This window comes from Branchiostoma lanceolatum, chromosome 3 (assembly GCF_035083965.1).
Source record: "Branchiostoma lanceolatum isolate klBraLanc5 chromosome 3, klBraLanc5.hap2, whole genome shotgun sequence".
Taxonomy (NCBI): Eukaryota; Metazoa; Chordata; class Leptocardii; order Amphioxiformes; family Branchiostomatidae; genus Branchiostoma; species Branchiostoma lanceolatum.
This window is the reverse complement of record NC_089724.1, coordinates 86,989-113,991: the sequence shown is the minus strand read 5'-3', so window position 1 is coordinate 113,991 and position 27,003 is coordinate 86,989. Positions and strand designations below refer to the sequence as shown.

Below are 27,003 nucleotides of genomic sequence, written 5' to 3'. Positions count from 1 at the left end.
AAAAAGATAAGCAATAAAAGGCAATATGATATCTGTTCTAGGTGCTAAATGACTAGAATTTCTGAAAACCCCATGTGTGTGTTCTTACACAAGCGTCGTTGGGTTTTCTATAGGTGCGACGGTCACTTATGGATTCTTTTGCATCCATACGAAATAATCGGCTTAATACAGGAGTCGAATATCCTTGATAAGCACTTTGAGACAGATGAACGAAGGATAAATTTCCGACTATGATTAAATGAGAGTTGCTTTTGGCAAGAGAAAGGCTGGCTGGTCACGTCGAATACTCAGGCCTAGATCGCAGTAGGAAGGAACTAATCGAACAACGGTGCCCTGTCTGAGCTTCATGTGAAACGTACATCCGGGGGCAGGGCGATTGGAAAACCAATCCCGGTATACTCGCTCCGGTACAACAACGCCACCCGGCTGGGCGATCTGGTACTGCACCCTGGCAGTTATACCGAGTTTGTGCTATTGTATTTGTACCCCAAACAAAACCCAAAATGACATGAAATAGTTTTGGGTACATTTGTACCCCAAACAAAACCCAAAATGACATGAAATAGTTTTGGGTACATTTGTACCCCAAACAAAACCCAAAATGACATGAAATAGTTTTGGGTACATTTGTACCCAGGTAGACAAATTATATTCAGTCTGGCGAGGATTACGGTCAAAGCTAGTTGAAAAAAGATCAATAAAAAAATCACGGTTCTTAGTGGCAAATGTGAAGACATTGCTCGACGCATTGGCGCACCGAATCCGTGTTTGTGGCACACTCAGACAATAGCCCAAAGGCTCGGTGGGTGTCGCTCCACCGCCAATGTCGTGTATAGTGTCTATTCCAAGGTACCTCCTAGTATCTAGCAAGCTATCATCTAGTGAGGATGTCATTGTTTGCAGAAATTGAATTAAAGTGGCCTTGAAATAAACGCCAGGTGTTAAACTGGAACGACCTGGCCAGAAGTCAACCAAAGTTCTTTCATGTTTAATTTGTTCTTTGGTGTCCTACCGTGTCTCACCAACAAGCCCATGCTTCGGTTTTCATAGCTCAACCCTTACATCCACCATGAACCTGACTTCCAGTCACACAGTTCTTTTTGCCGACGTTCTCACAAGCTTTGTGTAACAATCAGGGAGGCAGTTTTGTGCCTGACTGGGAGAACCAAGGAAACTGACGAAAAACATCGAAATGAGAAGTTACACAGGACAAGTGACAGAACACATTACAACAGGGGCTAAGGTTTCAACCTTTCATTTAATATTAGACTCTTGAAGACTCATTTCTAAGCCACAGAAATCTTCCTCATATTTCTCTACATTTTGTAACAACTCTTAGTGGGGATGGACCAGTTCATCACTTAATGGGGGGACATGTTTGCAGCAAGCCTTAAAATAAGTAAAGGCACAGGCTGACAGTATCATAAGTCATGGGAACAGCTACGTCGGACACCCCTACATGGGAGAAATGGTCCATCCCTCCAGTAACTATGTTGCAATGTATAATGAGCTGTTAACACACCCTGGTAGTGCACACCCGGCTATTAACAACCCCGGTAGTGCACACCCAGTTAACGACCCTGGTAGTGTACACCCAGCTATTAACAACCCTGGAAGTGCACAGCACACCCAGCTAACAACCCGGGTAGTGCACACCCAACTAACAGCCCTGGTAGTGTGCACACCCAGCTAACAACCCTGGTAGTGCACACCCAGCTAACAACTCTGGTAGTGCACACCCAGTTAACAACCCTGGTTGTGCACACCCAGCTAACAACTCTGGAAGTGCACACCCAGCTAACAACCCTGGTAGTGCACACCCAGCTAGCAACCCTGGTTGTACAGCCAGCTACTGACAGACTTGGTACATACTAGTATTTTTTCACAGCTTAGTGGTTTATTTTCAGCCGTTGCTAGGCGACAGTGGGGAATGCAACAAAATATACCATTCTCTACCTCAATTACAGCATGCTTCTATCCCAGAACACACCAGCTTACCCTATTCCCAGATACTGCTATCCCAGCAGTCATTGTTCATCTACTACCCAGTAGACATAACCTTGCTGATTGTATATTCGAATTTCTCGAAACTAGCCACACATATGCAAAATAATGTCCTCTATTACAATGTTCAGGACAATCTAAGTTAATGATATCGACTAATCATATTTAATTTACTGTACATGAAGAGCAAGAGTAACTGGGAGGCTTGCATGACAGGTTTTCTATATTCCTTTGTACAGCTAATATCACAGAAACACCAACATTACAGAAACTCCTCAACTCCCCCAGCATTACGGTAACGCCCCTAACAATACAGACACTCCCCCAGCATTACAGTAATGAACGCCCCTAACATTATAGTAGCGCCCCCAGCATTACAGTAATGAACGCCCCTAACATTACAGACACGCCCCCAGCATTACAGTAATGAACGCCCCTAACATTACAGACACGCCCCCAGCATTACAGTAATGAACGCCCCTAACATTACAGACACTCCCCCAGCATTACAGTAATGAACGCCCCTTACATTACAGACACTCCCCCAGCATTACAGTAATGAACGCCCCTAACATTACAGACACTCCCCCAGCATTACAGTAATGAACGCCCCTAACATTACAGACACTCCCCCAGCATTACAGTAATGAACGCCCCTAACATTACAGACACTCCCCCAGCATTACAGTAATGAACGCCCCTAACATTACAGACACTCCCCCAGCATTACAGTAATGAACGCCCCTAACATTACAGACACTCCCCCAGCATTACAGTAATGAACGCCCCTTACATTATAGTAGCGCCCCCAGCATTACAGTAATTAACGCCCCTAACATTATAGTAACTCCCCTAACATTACAGAAACTCCCCTAAAAATATTGCTTACTATGTTTCAGCTGTCATATTTACAGTCAAGCTTCTTTTCCCAAAATGTACAAGTCTGCATCTAGTCTCAACGTTAACAGTGGACAGCTAGTGTCATGTGTGAATAACATTCTGCTAAAGCCCAAAGTGTAGTGTGAAAAACATTCTGCTAAAGCCCAGTGTAGTGTGAATAACATTCTGCTAAAGCCCAAAGTGTAGTGTGAATAACATTCTGCTAAAGCCCAAAGTGTAGTGTGAATAATATTCTGCTAAAGCCCAAAGTGTAGTGTGAATAACATTCTGCTAAAGCCAAAAGTGTAGTGTGAAAAACATTCTGCTAAAGCCCAAAGTGTAGTGTGAATAACATTCTGCTAAAGCCCAAAGTGTAGTGTGAATAACATTCTACTAAGCCCAAAGTGTAGTGTGAATAACATTCTGCTAAAGCCCAAAGTGTAGTGTGAATAACATTCTGCTAAAGCCCAAAGTGTAGTGTGAATAATATTCTGCTAAAGCCCAAAGTGTAGTGTGAATAACATTCTACTAAGCCCAAAGTGTAGTGTGAATAACATTCTGCTAAAGCCCAAAGTGTAGTGTGAATAACATTCTGCTAAAGCCCAAAGTGTAGTGTGAATAACATTCTGCTAAAGCCCAAAGTGTAGTGTGAAAAACATTCTGCTAAAGCCCAGTGTAGTGTGAATAACATTCTGCTAAAGCCCAAAGTGTAGTGTGAATAACATTCTGCTAAAGCCCAAAGTGTAGTGTGAATAATATTCTGCTAAAGCCCAAAGTGTAGTGTGAATAACATTCTGCTAAAGCCAAAAGTGTAGTGTGAAAAACATTCTGCTAAAGCCCAAAGTGTAGTGTGAATAACATTCTGCTAAAGCCCAAAGTGTAGTGTGAATAACATTCTACTAAGCCCAAAGTGTAGTGTGAATAACATTCTGCTAAAGCCCAAAGTGTAGTGTGAATAACATTCTGCTAAAGCCCAAAGTGTAGTGTGAATAATATTCTGCTAAAGCCCAAAGTGTAGTGTGAATAACATTCTGCTAAAGCCAAAAGTGTAGTGTGAAAAACATTCTGCTAAAGCCCAAAGTGTAGTGTGAATAACATTCTGCTAAAGCCCAAAGTGTAGTGTGAATAACATTCTACTAAGCCCAAAGTGTAGTGTGAATAACATTCTGCTAAAGCCCAAAGTGTAGTGTGAATAACATTCTGCTAAAGCCCAGTGTAGTGTGAAAAACATTCTGCTAAAGCCCAGTGTAGTGTGAATAACATTCTGCTAAAGCCCAAAGTGTAGTGTGAATAACATTCTGCTAAAGCCCAAAGTGTAGTGTGAATAACATTCTACTAAGCCCAAAGTGTAGTGTGAATAACATTCTGCTAAAGCCCAAAGTGTAGTGTGAATAACATTCTGCTAAAGCCCAAAGTGTAGTGTGAATAACATTCTGCTAAAGCCCAAAGTGTAGTGTGAATAACATTCTACTAAAGCCCAAAGTGTAGTGTGAATAACATTCTGCTAAAGCCCAAAGTGTAGTGTGAATAACATTCTACTAAAGCCCAAAGTGTAGTGTGAATAACATTCTGCTAAAGCCTAAAGTGTAGTGTGAAAAACATTCTGCTAAAGCCCAAAGTGTAGTGTGAATAACATTCTGCTAAAGCCCAAAGTGTAGTGTGAAAAACATTCTGCTAAAGCCCAAAGTGTAGTGTGAGTAACATTCTGCTAAAGCCCAAAGTGTAGTGTGAATAACATTCTGCTAAAGCCCAAAGTGTAGTGTGAATAACATTCTACTAAAGCCAAAAGTGTAGTGTGAATAACATTCTGCTAAAGCCAAAAGTGTAGTGTGAAAAACATTCTGCTAAAGCCCAAAGTGTAGTGTGAATAACATTCTGCTAAAGCCCAAAGTGTAGTGTGAATAACATTCTACTAAGCCCAAAGTGTAGTGTGAAAAACATTCTGCTAAAGCCCAAAGTGTAGTGTGAATAACATTCTACTAAGCCCAAAGTGTAGTGTGAATAACATTCTAATGAATCCCAGTGTCAAGTGCAGGGCTGTCTCCAGTTTTAAACTCTCTCCAGTCCCACTCGTTGATTGGGAGCCCATGTTGTTAATTTTGATGTTAAATCTGTAATTTTTAGTATTTGATACAAACGTACACTGCATCTATCCCATGTCATGAAGTTACGATTTTTGGGAAAAAATCTAGGTGAATATAATTGCAGAGTGGGAGTCTGCCAGAATGTATGGGGAAATGGTGCAATAGGACACTTGTAGAATTGGACGTCTGGTTTGGCTCTGCTGCAATGTTGGACAGGCAGGGCAGGATTGCGGTCTGGTTTGGCTCTGCTGTAATGTTGGACAGGCAGGGCAGGATTGCGGTCTGGTTTGGCTCTGCTGTAATGTTGGACAGGCAGGGCAGGATTGCGGTCTGGTTTGGCTCTGCTTCAATGTTGGACAGGCAGCGCAGGATTGCGGTGGCTGCACCCATGCACGGCCGATTGTTGGGGTACCCGTTAAGAGCTTGTTGTTTACTACCGTTTCCAGAGCAACACGCCCTGACTCCTGTCTCACCTGTTTGTTGTTTACTGTTGTTACCAGGGAAACACATGACACAAAGGGAGCAGTTGTCCTCTTCAGAATATAAATCCAATTTTGATGCATCTTTCACCCAAAACAGTGAATGTGCGGGCTCCCGCTCTGTTGGAACTCTGTCCTGGTAAAAGCTAGTTTCTACAACTTCCCCGACTGGTTCCAATGGAGATTCAATGTTTACTGTTGTTACCTAGGCAATACAACCCGCTTGCTGTCTTACACGTTTGTTGTTTACCTGCAAATTTCCATCCCAGGACAGGAGGGGAGGGGTCCTGGAGACAGCCCGGTGTCACATTCTACTGAACCCCAGTGTGAACATGAATTTCAGAGTCTAGTGTGAACATCTGTTTCTATTAAAGCCACTTCTAGTATGAATGTGAGTCCACCCCCCTCCCCCCCCCCCCAGGCATTCCTAGGTCTGCAGGACTCTGATGTGATCAGAACAGAAATGCAGTAAAATCTCTCACCAAAACAGCTAAAGCCCTGGAGTCAGTCAGCATTTACAACATCTAGACACTCTATGTTTAATATAAACTAATCTTCACAGCCTGCAGGTAACTTTCCTACGTATACAATAAGGCCAATCCAGCTCCATTCCCTGGTGAATTTTTGGACAGTGCAAACTAGCATTTCAGCAGGAAAACACTGTTTACACATGGCAGGGGCAGCTTGCATCTGTCTACATCCACACCATAAAACTGAGGGTGACTAGATAAATTTCTCTAAAATTCCAGAACCAGCAAATTAATTGGGTGTGGCTTAAAGGATGGGCACAGCAAGTTTCCTTCAGCGATGCACTGCGAAATTCTATAGATACGGCTGACATGGACAGTGGTGGGCAAGGTTGGATGCTAGCACTTCTCGCTGGACAGTGGTGGACAAGGCTGGATGCTAGCACTTCTCGCTGGACAGTGGTGGACAAGGTCGGATGCTAGCACTTCTCGCTGGACAGTGGTGGACAAGGTCGGATGCTAGCACTTCTCGCTGGACAGTGGTGGACATTAGCAGGGTGGACATTAGCACTTCTCCTTGGGCAGAGCGTTGCGAGTCGGCTGGCGAGGAACGCCGCGCTGCGTCAAGGCGTCGAATCTTTTGAAAGTGTAGTTCAGGAAAACCCAGTCCTTGTACTTGTTCTCCTCCCCTTCTTTGGAGGTTGGTGTTGCTGTGCAGGGAATACAACAGATTACTAATAATGCTGTGCAGGGAATACAACAGATTACTAACAATGCTGTGCAGGGAATAAAACAGATTTACTAATAATACAGCATTATAGAAAATAAGCAGGGTTACTATAATACATCGGTGTGGGGAAACAACAGAGTTAGTGAATGCATCTGTACTGTATACCCGGTATGATCACCCTTCTGCGTAACACACCAGCTTCACAGGCACGGGCAGATGGTTATGTTACATCAACCAGCCTGGCACAGCCAACTTCTGCATATCCATTATACCTCCAAGCATGTTTTTAAGATATTCACTGTACGCCTCTTAGAGTTCCACTCTAAGATTGCTGAACATTGACTAAACACAACTGATGCCGGAAATTTTCAGCTGAAAGCCTGCCTCAGGATTAGGTCACATGACCTTATGGAAACATCACTTAGGTCACATGACACATCAGTAACTAGCAAAAAAAGTCTGAACTGCCCGCCGCCCCGATTAGACGTGTGGAAACAAAGTTCAGCTGCCTTCATGTAAGCTACCAACACAGAAGAACTTTCATCTGTAACTGGTACATACAACACCCACACAAATGCGTGCACACACACACACACACACACACACACAGACAAACAGATGGACACAAACAAATGCAGACACCCTCGCACACACACACACTTCCACACGAAGACTGCCTGTGCATCCTGAGGCGAGACTCACGCGGCTGCAGCTCAATCTCAGGAAACTCGTCGAAGTTGGACGTGTCGTCAAAGCTCTTCACCGTGACGGGAAATGGCGCCGGACGCTCTCTAAAGGTGTGGGGAAAGGTGAGAACATCGCGGTCAACCAACTTCTTACTGAGTCACAGTGTGTGTGTGAGATGTAAGGGGTGTGTGAGATGTAAGGGGTGTGTGAGATGTAAGGGGTGTGTGAGATGTAAGGGGTGTGTGAGATGTAAGGGGTGTGTGAGATGTAAGGGGTGTGTGATATGTAAGGGGTGTGTGAGATGTAAGGGGTGTGTGAGATGTAAGGGGTGTGTGGGATGTAAGGGGTGTGTGAAATGTAAGGGGTGTGTGGGATGTAAGGGGTGTGTGAAATGTAAGGGGTGTGTGAGATGTAAGGGGTGTGTGAGATGTAAGGGGTGTGTGAGATGTAAGGGGTGTGTGAGTTGTAAGGGGTGTGTGAGATGTGAGGGGTGTGTGAGATGTAAGGGGTGTGTGAGATGTAAGGGGTGTGTGAGATGTGAGGGGTGTGTGAGATGTAAGGGGTGTGTGAGATGAAAGGGGTGTGTGAGATGTGAGGGGTGTGTGATATGTAAGGGGTGTGTGAGTTGTAAGGGGTGTGTGATATGTAAGGGGTGTGTGAGTTGTAAGGGGTGTGTGAGATGTAAGGTGAGTCCCAGTGTCCCACCTGATGTGCTCCCAGTCAGATATATAGTGTAAGGGGTGTGCAAGGGGTATGTAAGGTGTGTGCAAGGGTGTGTAAGGGGTGTGTGAGGGGTGTGTAAGGTGTGTGTTATGTGTGTAAGGGGGTGTATGGGGCGTGTTAGGTATGTGTTATGTGTGTGCAAGTGTCTCACCTGATGTGCTCCCAGTCAACAGCCTTAAAAAACTGATTTTCCCTCAGCTCCTCGATGCCCTGCTTCCCCAGTCGCACGTCCATGTCGGTGCACAACCTGCAACACAGGGCAACATTACACAACCTGCAACACAGGGCAACATTACACAACCTGCAACACAGGGCAACATTACACAACCTGCAACACAGGGCAACATTACACAACCTGCAACACAGGGCAACATTACACAACCTGCAACACAGGGCAACATTACACAACCGGCAACACAGGGCAACATTACACAACCTGCAACACAGGGCAACATTACACAACCTGCAACACAGGGCAACATTACACAACCTGCAACACAGGGCAACATTACACAACCTGCAACACAGGGCAACATTACACAACCGGCAACACAGGGCAACATTACACAACCTGCAACACAGGGCAACATTACACAACCTGCAACACAGGGCAACATTACACAACCTGCAACACAGGGCAACATTACACAACCGGCAACACAGGGCAACATTACACAACCTGCAACACAGGGCAACATTACACAACCTGCAACACAGGGCAACATTACACAACCTGCAACACAGGGCAACATTACACAACCTGCAACACAGGGTAACATTACACAACCTGCAACACAGGGCAACATTACACAACCTGCAACACAGGGCAACATTACATAACCTGCAACACAGGGCAACATTACACAACCTGCAACACAGGGCAACATTACACAACCTGCAACACAGGGCAACATTACACAACCTGCAACACAGGGCAACATTACACAACCTGCAACACAGGGCAACATTACACAACCTGCAACACAGGGCAACATTACACAACCGGCAACACAGGGCAACATTACACAACCTGCAACACAGGGCAACATTACACAACCTGCAACACAGGGCAACATTACACAACCTGCAACACAGGGCAACATTACACAACCTGCAACACAGGGTAACATTACACAACCTGCAACACAGGGCAACATTACACAACCTGCAACACAGGGCAACATTACACAACCGGCAACACAGGGTAACATTACACAACCTGCAACACAGGGCAACATTACACAACCTGCAACACAGGGCAACATTACACAACCTGCAACACAGGGCAACATTACACAACCTGCAACACAGGGCAACATTACACAACCTGCAACACAGGGCAACATTACACAACCTGCAACACAGGGCAAAATTACACAATCGGCAACACAGGGCAACATTACACAACCTGCAACACAGGGCAACATTACACAACCTGCAACACAGGGCAACATTACACAACCTGCAACACAGGGCAACATTACACAACCTGCAACACAGGGCAACATTACACAACCTGCAACACAGGGCAACATTACACAACCTGCAACACAGGGCAACATTACACAACCTGCAACACAGGGCAACATTACACAACCTGCAACACAGGGCAACATTACACAACCTGCAACACAGGGCAACATTACACAACCTGCAACACATGGTAACAACAGCAAGCAAATTTCCCTCTTAGGACGTAGGGCCGGGTCCTGGAGACAGCTCTGGTTCTTACATGAATACATGTTTAACCTCTCTGAAACACTACACAGAGGAAAATGAACACAGAGTAAGGGGAAAGGTTCTGACCTTTCGATGAGGTTGCGTGAGTTGAAGGAGATCGGCACCTCGGGAGGGAAGATCAGCATCTCCTTCCAGTTCATCACCTTCCTGTAGGTCTCCTGGGGGTTCTCAGAACAGAACGGCGGGTAACCTAGCAACAACACGGAACACTGAGTTACCTGGCAACCAAACAGAACAGTGGGTAACCTAGCAACAACAGTTCATCGCCTTCCTGTACATATACCCCACTAACTAGTCCACTTTGTCCACTTACCTATTAACTGCCCCACTAACTAGTCCACCATGCCCAATAATCTATTAACTACCCCACTAACTAGTCCACTATGTCCACTAACCTATTAACTAACCAACTAACTAGCCTGCTAGGTTAACTAACCTATCAGCATCTCGTACATGATGACCCCCAGCGACCACCAGTCGCAGGTTTTCGTGTAGCCCGTCTGCATGAAGACCTCAGGAGCGATGTAGTCTGGGGTTCCCACCGTCGAATATGCCTGGGTAACATTCAACAGGGCAACATTCAACAGGGCAACATTCAACAGGGCAACATTCAACAGGGTAACATTCAACAGGGCAACATTCAACCGGGCAACATTCAACAGGGCAACATTCAACAGGGCAACATTCAACAGGGCAACATTCAACAGGGTAACATTCAACAGGGCAACATTCAACCGGGCAACATTCAACAGGGCAACATTCAACAGGGCAACATTCAACAGGGCAACATTCAACAGGGCAACATTCAACAGGGCAACATTCAACAGGGCAACATTCAACAGGGCAACATTCAACAGGGCAACATTCAACAGGGCAACATTCAACAGGGCAACATTCAACAGGGCAACATTCAACAGGGCAACATTCAACAGGGCAACATTCAACAGGGCAACATTCAACAGGGCAACATTCAACAGGGCAACATTCAACAGGGCAACATTCAACAGGGCAACATTCAACAGGGCAACATTCAACAGGGCAACATTCAACAGGGCAACATTCAACAGGGCAACATTCAACAGGGCAACATTCAACAGGGCAACATTCAACAGGGCAACATTCAACAGGGTAACATTCAACAGGGCAACATTCAACCGGGCAACATTCAACAGGGCAACATTCAACAGGGCAACATTCAACAGGGCAACATTCAACAGGGTAACATTCAACAGGGCAACATTCAACCGGGCAACATTCAACAGGGCAACATTCAACAGGGCAACATTCAACAGGGCAACATTCAACAGGGCAACATTCAACAGGGCAACATTCAACAGGGCAACATTCAACAGGGCAACATTCAACAGGGCAACATTCAACAGGGCAACATTCAACAGGGCAACATTCAACAGGGCAACATTCAACAGGGCAACATTCAACAGGGCAACATTCAACAGGGCAACATTCAACAGGGCAACAGTCAACAGGGCAACATTGAATAGGGCAACATTCAACCGGGCAACAATGAACAGGGTAACATTCAACTGGGGAACATTCAACCGGGCAACATTCAACAGGGCAACATTCAGCAGGGCAACATTCAACCGGGCAACATTGAATAGGGCAACATTCAACCGGGCAACATTCAACAGGGCAACATTCAACAGGGCAACATTCAACAGGGCAACATTCAACAGAGTATTAAGAACTGACCTGATGATGTTGCTATGAAGTTGGTTTTATTTCACAACCAAACTGATGTAAGCGAACATCATATTAATTTTGTGTGTTTACAGACAGGATTTGCGTGTGTTTTCTCACCAGTTGTCTCCGGTTCCGTTTCCAGCTTTCTGCTCTTCTTTTTGAGTCTTTGGCGTCCATGGGCGTGTGGGTCGCTGCAGGCAGGGAAACAAAAAGCAAAACTCTGTCTGTGCCTTCCTGTGGTCAGAACTGCAGAACTATGTCATTTCAGAACCCTAGCAACCAGGGATATATTGCAGGGAGCCCTAGCAACCAGGGATATATTTCAGGGAGCCCTAGCAACCAGGGATATATTTCAGGGAGCCCTAGCAACCAGGGATATATTGCAGGGAGCCCTAGCAACCAGGGACATATTGCAGGGAGCCCTAGCAACCAGGGATATATTGCAGGGAGCCCTAGCAACCAGGGATATATTGCAGGGAGCCCTAGCAACCAGGGACATATTGCAGGGAGCCCTAGCAACCAGGGATATATTGCAGGGAGCCGTAGCAACCAGGGATATATTGCAGGGAGCCCTAGCAACCAGGGACATATTGCAGGGAGCCCTAGCAACCAGGGACATATTGCAGGGAGCCCTAGCAACCAGGGCTATATTGCAGGGAACCCTAGCAACCAGGGACATATTGCAGGGAGCCCTAGCAACCAGGGCTATATTGCAGGGAACCCTAGCAACCAGGGATATATTGCAGGGAACCCTAGCAACCAGGGATATATTGCAGGGAACCCTAGCAACCAGGGATATATTGCAGGGAGCCCTAGCAACCGGGGATATATTGCAGGGAACCCTAGCAAACACGGATATATTGCAGGGAGCCCTAGCAACCAGGGATATATTGCAGGGAGCCCTAGCAACCGAGGATATATTGCAGGGAACCCTAGCAACCAGGGATATATTGCAGGGAACCCTAGCAACCAGGGACATATTGCAGGGAACCCTAGCAACCAGGGATATATTGCAGGGAACCCTAGCAACCAGGGATATATTTCAGGGAACCCTAGCAACCAGGGATATATTTCAGGGAACCCTAGCAACCAGGGATATATTGCAGGGAACCCTAGCAACCAGGGATATATTTCAGGGAACCCTAGCAACCAGGGACATATTGCAGGGAGCCCTAGCAACCAGGGATATATTGCAGGGAACCCTAGCAACCAGGGATATATTGCAGGGAGCCCTAGCAACCAGGGATATATTGCAGGGAACCCTGGCAACCAGGGATATATTGCAGGGAACCATAGCAACCAGGGATATATTGCAGGGAACCCTAGCAACCAGAGATATATTGCAGGGAACCCTAGCAATCATGGATATATTGCAGGGAGCCCTAGCAACCAGGGTTATATTGCAGGGAGCCCTAGCAACCAGAGATATATTGCAGGGAACCCTAGCAATCATGGATATATTGCAGGGAGCCCTAGCAACCAGGGATATATTGCAGGGAGCCCTAGCAACCAGGATATTGCAGGGAACCCTAGCAACCAGGGATATATTGCAGGGAGCCCTAGCAATCAGGGATATATTGCAGGGAACCCTAGCAACCAGAGATATATTGCAGGGAACCCTAGCAATCATGGATATATTGCAGGGAGCCCTAGCAACCAGGGTTATATTGCAGGGAGCCCTAGCAACCAGGATATTGCAGGGAACCCTAGCAACCAGAGATATATTGCAGGGAACCCTAGCAACCAGATACATATTGCAGGGAACCCTAGCAACCAGATATATATTGCAGGGAACCCTAGCAACCAGACATATATTGCAGGGAGCCCTAGCAACCAGGGACATATTGCAGGGAGCCCTAGCAACCAGGGATATATTGCAGGGAACCCTAGCAACCAGAGATATATTGCAGGGAGCCCTAGCAACCAGGGATATATTGCAGGACCCTAGCAACCAGGGACATATTGCAGGGAACCCTAGCAACCAGGGATATATTGCAGGGAACCCTAGCAACCAGGGACATATTTCATGGAACCCTAGCAACCAGGGATATATTGCAGGGAGCCCTAGCAACCAGGGATATATTGCAGGGAGCCCTAGCAACCAGGGATATATTTCAGGGAACCCTAGCAACCAGGGATATATTGCAGGGAGCCCTAGCAACCAGGGATATATTGCAGGGAACCCTAGCAACCAGGGATATATTGCAGGGAACCCTAGCAACCGGGGATATATTGCAGGGAACCCTAGCAACCAGGGAAATATTGCAGGGAGCCCTAGCAACCAGGGATATATTGCAGGGAACCCTAGCAACCAGGGATATATTGCAGGACCCTAGCAACCAGGGACATATTGCAGGGAACCCTAGCAACCAGGGATATATTGCAGGGAACCCTAGCAACCAGGGATATATTGCAGGGAACCCTAGCAACCAGGGATATATTGCAGGGAACCCTAGCAACCAGAGATATATTGCAGGGAGCCACTTTCATTCACAAATCTATAAACCATTCTGTCTGGTGGAGGGTTGAAGACAGTCTGGGGTTTAAGAAAGTTTGGGGTTTAAGAAAGTTTGGGGTTTAAGAAAGTCTGGGGTTAGAGAAAGTCTGGGGTTTAAGATGGATGGGGTTTAGGATGGATGGGGTTTAAGGTGTGATAGTAAGACTTAATGAAGTCTGCAGGGTTGGCCTGGGGTTTAAGGTGTAATAGTAAGACTTACTGAAGTCTGCAGGGTTGGCCTGGAGTTTAAGGTGTAATAGTAAGACTTACTGAAGTCTGGAGGGTTGGCCTGGGGTTTAAGGTGTAATAGTAAGACTTACTGAAGTCTGCAGGGTTGGCCTGGAGTTTAAGGTGTAATAGTAAGACTTACTGAAGTCTGCAGGGTTGGCCTGGAGTTTAAGGTGTAATAGTAAGACTTACTGAAGTCTGCAGGGTTGGCCTGGGGTTTAAGGTGTAATAGTAAGACTTACTGAAGTCTGCAGGGTTGGCCTGGAGTTTAAGGTGTAATAGTAAGACTTACTGAAGTCTGCAGGGTTGGCCTGGAGTTTAAGGTGTAATAGTAAGACTTACTGAAGTCTGCAGGGTTGGCCTGGAGTTTAAGGTGTAATAGTAAGACTTACTGAAGTCTGCAGGGTTGGCCTGGAGTTTAAGGTGTAATAGTAAGACTTACTGAAGTCTGCAGGGTTGGCCTGGGGTTTAAGGTGTAATAGTAAGACTTACTGAAGTCTGCAGGGTTGGCCTGGAGTTTAAGGTGTAATAGTAAGACTTACAGAAGTCTGGAGGGTTGGCCTGGGGTTTAAGGTGTAATAGTAAGACTTACAGAAGTCTGCAGGGTTGGCCTGGAGTTTAAGGTGTAATAGTAAGACTAACTGAAGTCTGCAGGGTTGGCCTGGAGTTTAAGGTGTAATAGTAAGACTTACTGAAGTCTGCAGGGTTGGCCTGGAGTTTAAGGTGTAATAGTAAGACTTACTGAAGTCTGCAGGGTTGGCATGGGGTTTAAGGTGTAATAGTAAGACTTACTGAAGTCTCGGGGATTGGCCTGCGTCAGGTCGCGGTAGAACTCTGTTCTGTGAGCCTTCTTCAGCCCAGTGCACAGCCCGAAGTCTGACAGTTTGATGTGTCCCTGCGAACAACAGCATGGTCGGTAACTATGGCACATCCAAACAAACAAACAAACAAACAAGCAGACAAGCAAATAACCATACTCTCAGGCCTTGTGTGTAACAATTATGGGATGTGCCCTTAAAAATGATGTGGTTCGAGACAAAACAGTTTGCCACGATAGTCAGCTTATGGTGAGGGTTTACTAATAATCAGGTTAAGGGTCACAGGTCAAGTGTGAGGACATACCTGGGAGTCTACCAGCAGATTGTCAGGTTGAGGGTGGCAGAACACAGTATTTCGCCTATGGGGATTTCTATAGTTAAGGACCACAAACTGACTGAGGTCGACGCCGAAAAAAATATAGTACGGTGCATTTCCGAAGCACGACAAACGGATAGGTTTGAATTGAGGGTACATTCTACAATATAACTGAAAACAAAAAAAAGGTGTGTTTTTTTAACGTTCTGGCGCCCTCTTTTGAATGGGGTCATGCAGGGTCATACGAACTGCAGCCGACTCACCCAGGCTGGCTGCTGCAAAGGTCACGCACATGTATACACTGAATCGGCAAGTTTCACAATCTTACTCATACGATCGAAATGCCGACTTATTATGCTATCATTCAGTAAATTCATGCCTCGCTGGCTTTCACGTTTATGTGTATACATGCGGTCCACGCATTAGAGTGCACTATTTTCTTACCTCGCGTCATAGACCCCGGGGGTCGCGGACAAATACTGTGTACTGCCACCTTAATGTCTCTGTGGATGAAAGGTTAAGTGTGAGGGGTGAAGGGTCACAGGTTCAGGGTGAGGATGGGTCACAGGTGTGAGGACATACCCTGGCATCTAGCAGTGGATTGCAATTGTCAGGTTTGATGTCTCTGTGGATGAAAGGTTAAGTGTGAGGGGTTAATGGTCACAGCTTAAGGGTGAGGTTTAAGGGTCACAGGTTAAGGGTGAGGACATACCCTGGAGTCTAGCAGTGGATTGTCAGGTTTGATGTCTCTGTGAATGTAAGGTAAAGTGTGAGGGGTTAAGGGTCACAGCTTAAGGGTGAGGTTAAAGGGTCACAGGTTAAGGGTGAGGACATACCCTGGAGTCTAGCAGCAGATTGTCAGGTTTGATGTCCCTGTGGATGAAGCCCAGCTGGTGGATGGAGTCGATGGCCAGCGCAGTTTCCGTGATGTAAAACTGCGTCGCCTCTTCCGACAGCGTGTCTTTCTTCATCAGCAACGTCATCATGTCGCCTGCAACATACATGGGAGCAAAATTAGCATCTTACTCACCAAATAAGGGAAGAAAACATCATACTGACTCCTGGTTTGAGGGAAGATTTTGAGGAATTCTATTGAGTTCTTGATAGGAACACCATGATGAGGTAGAGGTGAAGGGTTAAAGGTTATGTAGTGACCCCCTGGGAGGAACTCCATGATGAGGTTGAGGTGAAGGGTAAAAGGTTATATACTGACCTCCTGGGAGGAACTCCATGATGAGGTAGAGGTTAAAGGTTAAGGGTAAAAGGTTATGTACTGACCCCCTGGGAGGAACTCCATGATGAGGTAGAGGTTAAAGGTGAAGGGTAAAAGGGTATGTATTGACCTCCTGGGAAGAACTCCATGATGAGGTAGAGGTTAAAGGTGAAGGGTAAAAGGTTATGTACTGACCCCCTGGGAGGAACTCCATGATGAGGTAGAGGTTAAAGGTGAAGGGTAAAAGGTTATGTACTGACCCCCTGGGAGGAACTCCATGATGAGGTAGAGGTTAAAGGTGAAGGGTGAAAGGTTACGTACTGACCCCCTGGGAGGAACTCCATGATGAGGTAGAGGTTAAAGGTTAAAGGTGAAGGGTAAAAGGTTATGTACTGACCCCCTGGGAGGAACTCCATGATGAGGTAGAGGTTGATGGGGTCCTGGAAGGAGTAGAACATGCGGACGACCCAGGGGTTGTCGGCCTCCACCAGGATGTCCCTCTCCGCGCGCACGTGGGCCACCTGCTCCTTCTCCAACATGTCCGCCTTGCGCAGGACCTTCATGGCGAAGATGTGCCCCGTGTCCTTCTTCTGCACTAGTCTCACCTGCAACAACAAACCTGCCATTCATAACATAGCCAAGGCACCTGTACTAGTCTCACCTGTAGTACAGGCAAGGCAACTGTACTAGTCTTACCTGGAGTACAGGTAAGGCACCTGTACTAGTCTCACCTGTAGTACAGGCAAGGCAACTGTACTAGTCTCACCTGGAGTACAGGTAAGGCACCTGTACTAGTCTCACCTGGAGTACAGGTAAGGCACCTGTACTAGTCTCACCTGGAGTACAGGTAAGGCACCTGTACTAGTCTCACCTGGAGTACAGGTAAGGCACCTGTACTAGTCTCACCTGGAGTACAGGTAAGGCACCTGTACTAGTCTCACCTGGAGTACAGGTAAGGCACCTGTACTAGTCTCACCTGGGACACAGGTAAGGCACCTGTACTAGTCTCACCTGGAGTACAGGTAAGGCACCTGTACTAGTCTAACCTGGAGTACAGGTAAGGCACCTGTACTAGTCTCACCTGGGACACAGGTAAGGCACGTTTACTAGTCTCACCTGGAGTACAGGTAAGGCACCTGTACTAGTCCCATCTGGAGTACAGGTAAGGCACCTGTACTAGTCTCACCTGGGACACAGGTAAGGCACCTGTACTAGTCTCACCTGGGACACAGGTAAGGCACCTGTACTAGTCTCACCTGGGACACAGGTAATGCACCTGTACTAGTCTCACCTGGAGTACAGGTAAGGCACCTGTACTAGTCTCACCTGGAGTACAGGTAAGGCATCTGTACTAGTCTCACCTGGAGTACAGGTAAGGCACATGTACTAGTCTCACCTGGAGTACAGGTAAGGCACCTGTACTAGTCTCACCTGGAGTACAGGTAAGGCACCTGTACTAGTCTCACCTGTAGTACAGGCAAGGCAACTGTACTAGTCTTACCTGGAGTACAGGTAAGGCACCTGTACTAGTCTCACCTGTAGTACAGGCAAGGCAACTGTACTAGTCTCACCTGGAGTACAGGTAAGGCACCTGTACTAGTCTCACCTGGAGTACAGGTAAGGCACCTGTACTAGTCTCACCTGGAGTACAGGTAAGGCACCTGTACTAGTCTCAACTGGAGTACAGGTAAGGCACCTGTACTAGTCTCACCTGGAGTACAGGTAAGGCACCTGTACTAGTCTCACCTGGAGTACAGGTAAGGCACCTGTACTAGTCTCACCTGGGACACAGGTAAGGCACCTGTACTAGTCTCACCTGGAGTACAGGTAAGGCACCTGTACTAGTCTAACCTGGAGTACAGGTAAGGCACCTGTACTAGTCTCACCTGGGACACAGGTAAGGCACGTTTACTAGTCTCACCTGGAGTACAGGTAAGGCACCTGTACTAGTCCCTTCTGGAGTACAGGTAAGGCACCTGTACTAGTCTCACCTGGGACACAGGTAAGGCACCTGTACTAGTCTCACCTGGGACACAGGTAAGGCACCTGTACTAGTCTCACCTGGGACACAGGTAATGCACCTGTACTAGTCTCACCTGGAGTACAGGTAAGGCACCTGTACTAGTCTCACCTGGAGTACAGGTAAGGCATCTGTACTAGTCTCACCTGGAGTACAGGTAAGGCACATGTACTAGTCTCACCTGGAGTACAGGTAAGGCACCTGTACTAGTCTCACCTGGAGTACAGGTAAGGCACCTGTACTAGTCTCACCTGGAGTAAAGGTAAGGCACCTGTTCTAGTCTCACCTGGGACACAGGTAAGGCATCTGTACTAGTCTCACCTGGAGTACAGGTAAGGCACCTGTACTAGTCTCACCTGGAGTACAGGTAAGGCACGTGTACTAGTCTCACCTGGAGTACAGGTAAGGCACCTGTACTAGTCTCACCTGGAGTACAGGTAAGGCACCTGTACTAGTCTCACCTGGAGTACAGGTAAGGCACGTTTACTAGTCTCACCTGGAGTACAGGTAAGGCACCTGTACTAGTCTCACCTGGAGTACAGGTAAGGCACCTGTACTAGTCTCACCTGGAGTAAAGGTAAGGCACCTGTTCTAGTCTCACCTGGGACACAGGTAAGGCACCTGTACTAGTCTCACCTGGAGTACAGGTAAGGCACCTGTACTAGTCTCACCTGGAGTACAGGTAAGGCACCTGTTCTAGTCTCACCTGGAGTAAAGGTAAGGCACCTGTTCTAGTCTCACCTGGGACACAGGTAAGGCACCTGTACTTAACTCACCTTTCAACATTCCCCACTGACGTTTACAATTGAGTTAAGCAGCACCCCACAGGACCGACCTCTCTTTTTCAGATTATTAGATAACAATTTTTACCTCTCCAAAAGCTCCTCTGCCGATAACTTTGAGAGACTCGAAGTCGTCGACACCCAGTCTGGACCGTTTCAGTCTCAAGAATTCTGTTTCTTTGGCCGCGTGTTGGTTTCTTCTTTCTTCTTTCTGTAGAAGAAGCAAACAGCCTATTATCATCATCATCATCATCATCATCATCATCCTCATCCTCACCAACATCTTCCTCACCACCATCTTCCTTACCATCCTCACCATCACATTCATCCTCATCATCACCAAGATCATCCTCACCACCATCTTCCTTACCATCCTCACCATCACATTTATCATCCTCACCATCCTCATCATCACCAAGATCATCCTTACCACCATCTTCCTTACCATCCTCACCATCACATTTATCATCCTCACCATCCTCATCATCACCAAGATCATCCTCACCACCGTCTTCCTTACCATCCTCACCATCACATTCATCATCCTCATCATCCTCATCATCACCAAGATCATCCTTACCACCGTCTTCCTAAACCATCCTCACCATCACATTCATCATCCTCATCATCCTAATCATCACCAAGATCATCCTTACCACCGTCTTCCTAAACCATCCTCACCATCACATTCATCATCCTCATCATCACCAAGATCATCCTTACCACCATCTTCCTTACCATCCTCACCATCACATTCATATTCATATTCATCATCATCATCATCCTCATCATCACCAAGATCATCCTCACCACCATCTTCCTTACCATCCTCACCATCACATTTATCATCCTCACCATCCTCATCATCACCAAGATCATCCTTACCACCATCTTCCTTACCATCCTCACCATCACATTCATCATCCTCATCATCCTCATCATCACCAAGATCATCCTTACCACCGTCTTCCTAAACCATCCTCACCATCACATTCATCATCCTCATCATCACCAAGATCATCCTTACCACCGTCTTCCTAAACCATCCTCACCATCACATTCATCATCCTCATCATCACCAAGATCATCCTTACCACCATCTTCCTTACCATCCTCACCATCACATTCATATTCATATTCATCATCATCATCATCCTCATCATCACCAAGATCATCCTCACCACCATCTTCCTTACCATCCTCACCATCACATTTATCATCCTCACCATCCTCATCATCACCAAGATCATCCTTACCACCATCTTCCTTACCATCCTCACCATCACATTTATCATCCTCACCATCCTCATCATCACCAAGATCATCCTTACCACCATCTTCCTTACCATCCTCACCATCACATTTATCATCCTCACCATCCTCATCATCACCAAGATCATCCTTACCACCGTCTTCCTAAACCATCCTCACCATCACATTCATCATCCTCATCATCACCAAGATCATCCTTACCACCATCTTCCTTACCATCCTCACCATCACATTTATCATCCTCACCATCCTCATCATCACCAAGATCATCCTTACCACCATCTTCCTTACCATCCTCACCATCACATTCATATTCATATTCATCATCATCATCATCCTCATCCTCACCAACATCTTCCTCACCACCATCTTCCTTACCATCCTCACCATCACATTCATCCTCATCATCACCAAGATCATCCTCACCACCATCTTCCTTACCATCCTCACCATCACATTTATCATCCTCACCATCCTCATCATCACCAAGATCATCCTTACCACCATCTTCCTTACCATCCTCACCATCACATTCATATTCATATTCATCATCATCCACCATAACCATCATCATCATCTTCACCATAACCATCATCATCATCTTCACCATAACCATCATCATCATCTTCACCATAACCATCATCATCATCTTCACCATAACCATAACCATCATCATCTTCACCATAACCATATCATCTTCACCATAACCATCATCATCATCTTCACCATAACCACCATCATCATCATCTTCACCATAATCATAATCATCATCATCATCACCATAACCATCATCATCATCTTCACCATAACCATCATCATCTTCACCATAATCATCATCATCACAATTCATAATTATCATCCTCGTGGAACTATGATGTTGAACTGATGAATTGAAATTGAACTAATTAAATTAAATGTGATATTTCTTTACATGTTGTTTGTTTATGTGTTGTTCATCTACATGATGCTTGTTTACATGTTGCTTGTTTACATGTTGCTTGTTTACATGTTGCTTGTTTACATGTTGTTTATGTGTTGATTGTTTACATGTTGTTTGCTTATGTGTTGTTCGTCTACATGATGCTTGTTTACATGTTGCCTGTTTACATGTTGTTTGTTTACATGTTGCTTGTTTACATGTTGCTTGTTTACATGTTGCTTGTTTACATGTTGCTTGTTTACATGTTGTTCGTCTACATGTTGCTTGTTTACATGTTGCCTGTTTACATGTTGCTTGTTTACATGTTGTTTGTCTACATGTTGCTTGTTTACATGATGCTTGTTTACATGTTGCTTGTTTACATGATGCTTGTTTACATGTTGCTTGTTTACATGTTGTTTGTTTACATGTTGCCTGTTTACATGTTGCTTATGTGTTGCTTGTTTACATGTTGCTTGTTTACATGTTGATTGTTTACATGTTGTTGTTTACATGTTGTTGTTTACATGTTGTTTCCCACCTCCTCAATGGTCAGCCCTTCCTCCACCATCGTTTTCTCCAGTTTCTGCTGCCTGAAAGGAACAAAGACAGTTTTTTTACCACAACTCTCTCTCTCTCTCTCTATCCAATTTAACGTCTTTTGTTCCCCATCATCTGGGGGTTAGACGTGCTTGCACATGGATGGGGAAGCCCCAGAACTCCTCATCAAGTACAAGTCCTTTTTTGTAGCAAGAGTTTTTACGGCTGGATGCCCTTCCTAACGCCAACCCAAACCCTACTGCTGGGCTTAGGACAGGGGAAATGTGTGTTAAGTGCCTTTCCCAAGGGCACAACGTCTGAGCTACAAGTTACAGCAGCAAACTCTTCTTTTGCATATTTTTCAATTTGAAAATTTACATGTAGAATAATATACATGTATAGTCATCAGTAATAGACACAAAAGCTCCCAAACAGTATTGCATTACAGCATATACATTATAAATAGAAAAAAAATGTTCAGCTTAGTAGGATTTATAATGCAGCAAATACAATGAAAAAAGAACCTAGTCTCATGGGCAGAGACAGAGTAGCGGCCGAAATGCAGTGCTGGAATTGATATCAGAATTATCAAACTGCAGTGTCACAAATGTCAGTTTAGAGAGTTGTGTTCCCTCATCGAAATCCGACATGTCTGGTTCTTTCAGATTGATTTTGCCTTTCTACCTCGGCACACTTTGACTTAAATGGTTTGACTATGGGGTGCACACGAGTGACAAAGTATCAGTATCTTATCAATTTGTTTGTTTTGTGTCAAAATCCGTGTCTCAATTGAAAATTAATGAGAGTAAAACTAAAAGTGTGTGCGCTTGCACATGTTCCCTTGGCCCAACTTCATACTACATAACATCCAAACTAACATAAAGTCATGTCCAAAGCTCATATCTATGAGGAATTGCATATTCATAAATATACTTTGCAACTAACGATGGCAAGGAATCAATTAATTGCAAGAGATTATTAGGCGAGAATAAACTTACTCGTAGGTTTATCCGGGATCCTGTGCAATGCAAGCAACAGGACCCAGCACCGCAATGCAATCATGTCATGATGATACATACAGATCAGGGCTCGAAATACTGGGTGCATGCGCACCCAAAATGGGAGCTGTGCACCTGATTTTGGACTGTGGGTGCACCTAGATATTTTTGTAGGCTGTAGGGTAGAGGTACTATTGTACACTGGTATACAAAACATTCTTGAACAGCAAGTATCTTAAAAAGTAATATAACCTTTGTTGTACTTTGTTTGATGCATCACTTATTTGAAGTTAGCTATTATAATAGCATAACAGATTGAAGTTCTTAAGACTGAGCTTTAAACTCAAAACAAGTTTTGCTGACATTCAGCTTTATTTCATGTGGTGCACCTAATTTCGAGTCCTGCAGATATATTCTGCAAGCAAAATTGCTCTGGTTATGGTTAGAAATGATATGCCCTGGTCGTGGGTCGGTGCTCGAAATGATAACCCAGGTTGTGGGTCGGTGTTAGAAATAAAAACCCATATTGTGGGTCAGTGCTAGCAATGATAACCCATGTTGTGGGTCGGTGCTAGAAATGATAACCCATGTTGTGGGTCGGTGCTAGGGTTAGAAATGATAAGCGGCAGATCAATTCACTCTTTTCATGATAGAAATAAAAAACATGATTTTGACCCATGAAGTGGGTCGGTGTTAGGGTTATAAATGATAACCCAGGTTGTGGGTCGGTGTTAGAAATGACACCCCACCTGCTCTCCCGTTCTTCATGTTGAATTCCCAGGTTGTGGTAGAAGTTCTCTAGGGTAACCTTGGCGCGGGTGACCTTGTCCTGGGTGTGCGTGCTGATGGGGAAGTTCAGCGGATCCCCCGTGTTCGCCATCATAATCATCCTGGGTCAAGGGTCAAAGGGAAACATTCACCATCATTATCATCCTGAGGTCAGGAGTCAAAGGAAAACTTTCACCATCTACCTGGGGTCAGGGGTCAAAGGAAAACATTCACCATCATAATCATCCTGGGGTCAGGGGTCAAAGGAAAACATTCACCATCATAATCATAGCTGTTATAAACACCCTTCAGCATAACACACCAGATTCTGAATCTGTATAGCTTGTATAAGTTGCCGCCATTCGGTGTAACACACCAGCCTCTGTATCTGTATAGCCTGTCTAAGTTGCCGCCATTTGGTGTAACACACCAGCTTCTGTATATGTATCTGTACAGCCGGTATAACCAAGCTTTGGCGTAACATAGTCTGTATAACGCAAACTCCAGCTGTCCGGGGGTTTCTCTCCCCTGTTGTGAGGCGGTTACAGGGCGGCGAGCGGTCACAGGAGGCTTGATTGAATTCAGGCTAGGCGTAACACACCAGCTTCTGTATCTAAATCTGTATAGCTGGTATAACTGCCCTTGGCATCCAAAGTATCCAAACCTACCCTAGCCTGCTACCCTAGCCTGCTACCCTAGCCTGGTACCCCAGCCAGACCTACGTATACCCTAGCCTGGTAGCCCAGCCAGACCTACCCTAGCCTGGTACCCCAGCCAGACCTACCCTAGCCTGGTACCCCAGCCAGACCTACACTAGCCTGGTACCCCAGCCAGGCCTACCCTAGCCTGGTACCCCAGCCAGACCTACGTATACCCTAGCCTGCTACCCTAGCCTGGTACCCCAGCCAGACCTACCCTAGCTTGGTACCCCAGCCAGACCTACCCTAGCCTGGTACCCCAGCCAGACCTACCCTAGCCTGGTACCCCAGCCAGACCTACCCTAGCCCGGCACCTCAGTTAGTCCTACCCTAGCTTGGTACCTCAGTCAGACCTACCCTAGCCTGGTACCCCAGCCAGACCTACCCTAGCCTGGTACCGCAGCCAGACCTACCCTAGCCTGGTACCCCAGCCAGACCTACCCTAGCCTGGTACCCCAGCCAGACCTACCCTAGCCTGGTAGCTCTGCCAGACCTACCCTAGCCCGGCACCTCAGTTAGTCCTACACTAGCTTGGTACCTCAGTCAGACCTACCCTAGCCTGGTACCCCAGCCAGACCTACCCTAGCCTGGTACCGCAGCCAGACCTACCCTAGCCTGGTACCCCAGCCAGACCTACCCTAGCCTGGTACCCCAGCCAGACCTACCCTAGCCTGGTACCCCAGCCAGACCTACACTAGCCCAGCACCTCAGTTAGTCCTACCCTAGCTTGGTACCTCAGTCAGACCTACCCTAGCCTGGTACCCCAGCCAGACCTACACTAGCCTGGTACCCCAGCCAGACCTACACTAGCCTGGTACCCCAGCCAAACCTACCCTAGCCCGGCACCTCAGTCAGACCTACCCTAGCCTGGTACCCCAGCCAGACCTACACTAGCCTGGTACCCCAGCCAAACCTACCCTAGCCCGGCACCTCAGTCAGACCTACCCTAGCCTGGTACCCCAGCCAGACCTACCCTAGCCTGGTACCCCAGCCAGACCTACCCTAGCCTGGTAGCTCTGCCAGACCTACACTAGCCTGGTACCCCAGCCAGACCTACCCTAGCCCGGCACCTCAGTTAGTCCTACCCTAGCTTGGTACCTCAGTCAGACCTACCCTAGCCTGGTACCCCAGCCAGACCTACCCTAGCCTGGTACTTCTGCCAGACCTACACTAGCCTGGTACTTCTGCCAGACCTACACTAGCCTGGTATCCCAGCCAATCAGCCAGACCTACCCTAGTCGGATACCTCAGCCAGGGCTCGACCCCTGATCATGACAACACGTAGTTTTTGCTGTTCAGCAGCAGACTTATCCACATAAAAGCCCGCAGACCCCCCTTCAACACGGACAACATCAACAGCCCGCGTCTGGGAAAGTCGCACCAATCGAGGAAGCAGGCCTGGTAGTCGATAAACATTACCGCAGTCCTGACGACTTCGGGTCGGGTCTTTATCATGGGCTTGAGGCGAACTCAGGCCCGAAAAGGGCTGACAAATAGAAAGCTACTCTTAAGACGGGCATCAAGTCACGGATAACCTACCTTAAGACATGGAGTCTGCGACTCTGTCGTGTCTTGAGGTACTGGAATCGAACCTTGGAGGCGCCGAGGCCACTTTCTCCTGCCCTGCCGCCTCACACAGCTGTGTCACTCCGCGCGCACTGGTGGGGTGATGAGAGAAAGTAGTTCTCAGCTTTCAGTTCCGCAATTTGCCAAACATCGCAGCTTTTTGCACTCCAAACTGCCTTAACCCCAGGAAGCTACAAAATCGAAATCCCAGTATATAAAAAGCAAGTCTCTTCTTGGGAGTAGAAGTCTGACCCTTGTGGCGGAATGATACAAGGCGCCCGTGTGCATCAGCAAAGATTTTGCAACAAATCCGACATCGTCTGAACCTAACCTAATGAACTTAAGTTTTAGTATTGACAACCAACAATATAATTTTCAATCGATTAATATTTTTGGGAAAAAGAAAAAAGCACATCGATGAGTACTGAAAACTGAGCGTACACTTCCGGAATCATGGTCTTCAACCTTTGAACTTTCACCTTAAAATTTCCTTGAATCGCCAGGGCAGGAGGGGCGTACGATTAGAGTAGAGTAGAGTAGATTCTTTCGGCCAGGTAGGAAGGTAATCTTCAGTTAAAATCATGTTGGAGTTTTTCCCACTCAAGGTGTTCCTGTCGTGAAAAAAAATTCGGGACTGATCTCCAAGCAGAGGTGCGGTAGAAGGTCACGTTTTAACCGGCTCCCATCGTGCATGTTGAAGGTCAGCAGCCAGTCAAAACGTCATGACCTCCCGTCCTTGGGTTTCACCTTGAGTTCACCCCCAGAAGTATCTACTTTGCGATCACCCTAGTGTCAGGGGAACTTTCCTGTCATTATAAAGGCTTTTGAAGTTTGTTGTGAAAAGAGTGTTATTTACTGTCTCTGTCGAGTT

The 27,003-nt window shown here is 46.4% G+C and overlaps 1 protein-coding gene across 1 annotated transcript; it reads right to left on the bottom strand.

Moving 5' to 3' along the window:
* Positions 1 to 1,239: 1,239 nt before the first annotated feature.
* On the bottom strand, positions 1,240 to 26,238 carry LOC136429597 (serine/threonine-protein kinase 38-like). Its single transcript, XM_066419442.1, has 14 exons — positions 26,106 to 26,238; positions 23,850 to 23,990; positions 22,104 to 22,155; positions 19,460 to 19,582; positions 16,967 to 17,174; positions 16,193 to 16,347; positions 15,015 to 15,117; positions 11,615 to 11,688; positions 10,230 to 10,347; positions 9,860 to 9,983; positions 8,205 to 8,300; positions 7,346 to 7,434; positions 6,425 to 6,623; positions 1,240 to 6,304 (listed from the first exon to the last, which is right to left on the bottom strand). The coding sequence occupies exons 2-13, from the start codon at positions 23,987 to 23,989 to the stop codon at positions 6,478 to 6,480; spliced, it is 1,428 nt and encodes a 475-aa protein (XP_066275539.1). The 5' UTR covers position 23,990; positions 26,106 to 26,238; the 3' UTR covers positions 1,240 to 6,304; positions 6,425 to 6,477.
* Between the last annotated feature and the right edge of the window lie 765 nt (positions 26,239 to 27,003).

Bases quoted from the DNA above. Each gene is read 5' to 3' on its own strand.
- LOC136429597 (XM_066419442.1), bottom strand. From the start codon at position 23,989: ATGATTATGATGGCGAACACGGGGGATCCGCTGAACTTCCCCATCAGC. The intron at 17,175-19,459 runs GTAAAAATTGTT...TTGTTGTTGCAG, and splicing joins GCAGAGGAGCTTTTGGAGAG to GTGAGACTAGTGCAGAAGAA. The intron at 15,118-16,192 runs GTATGTCCTCAC...TGTTGTTCGCAG, and splicing joins ATCTGCTGCTAGACTCCAGG to GGACACATCAAACTGTCAGA.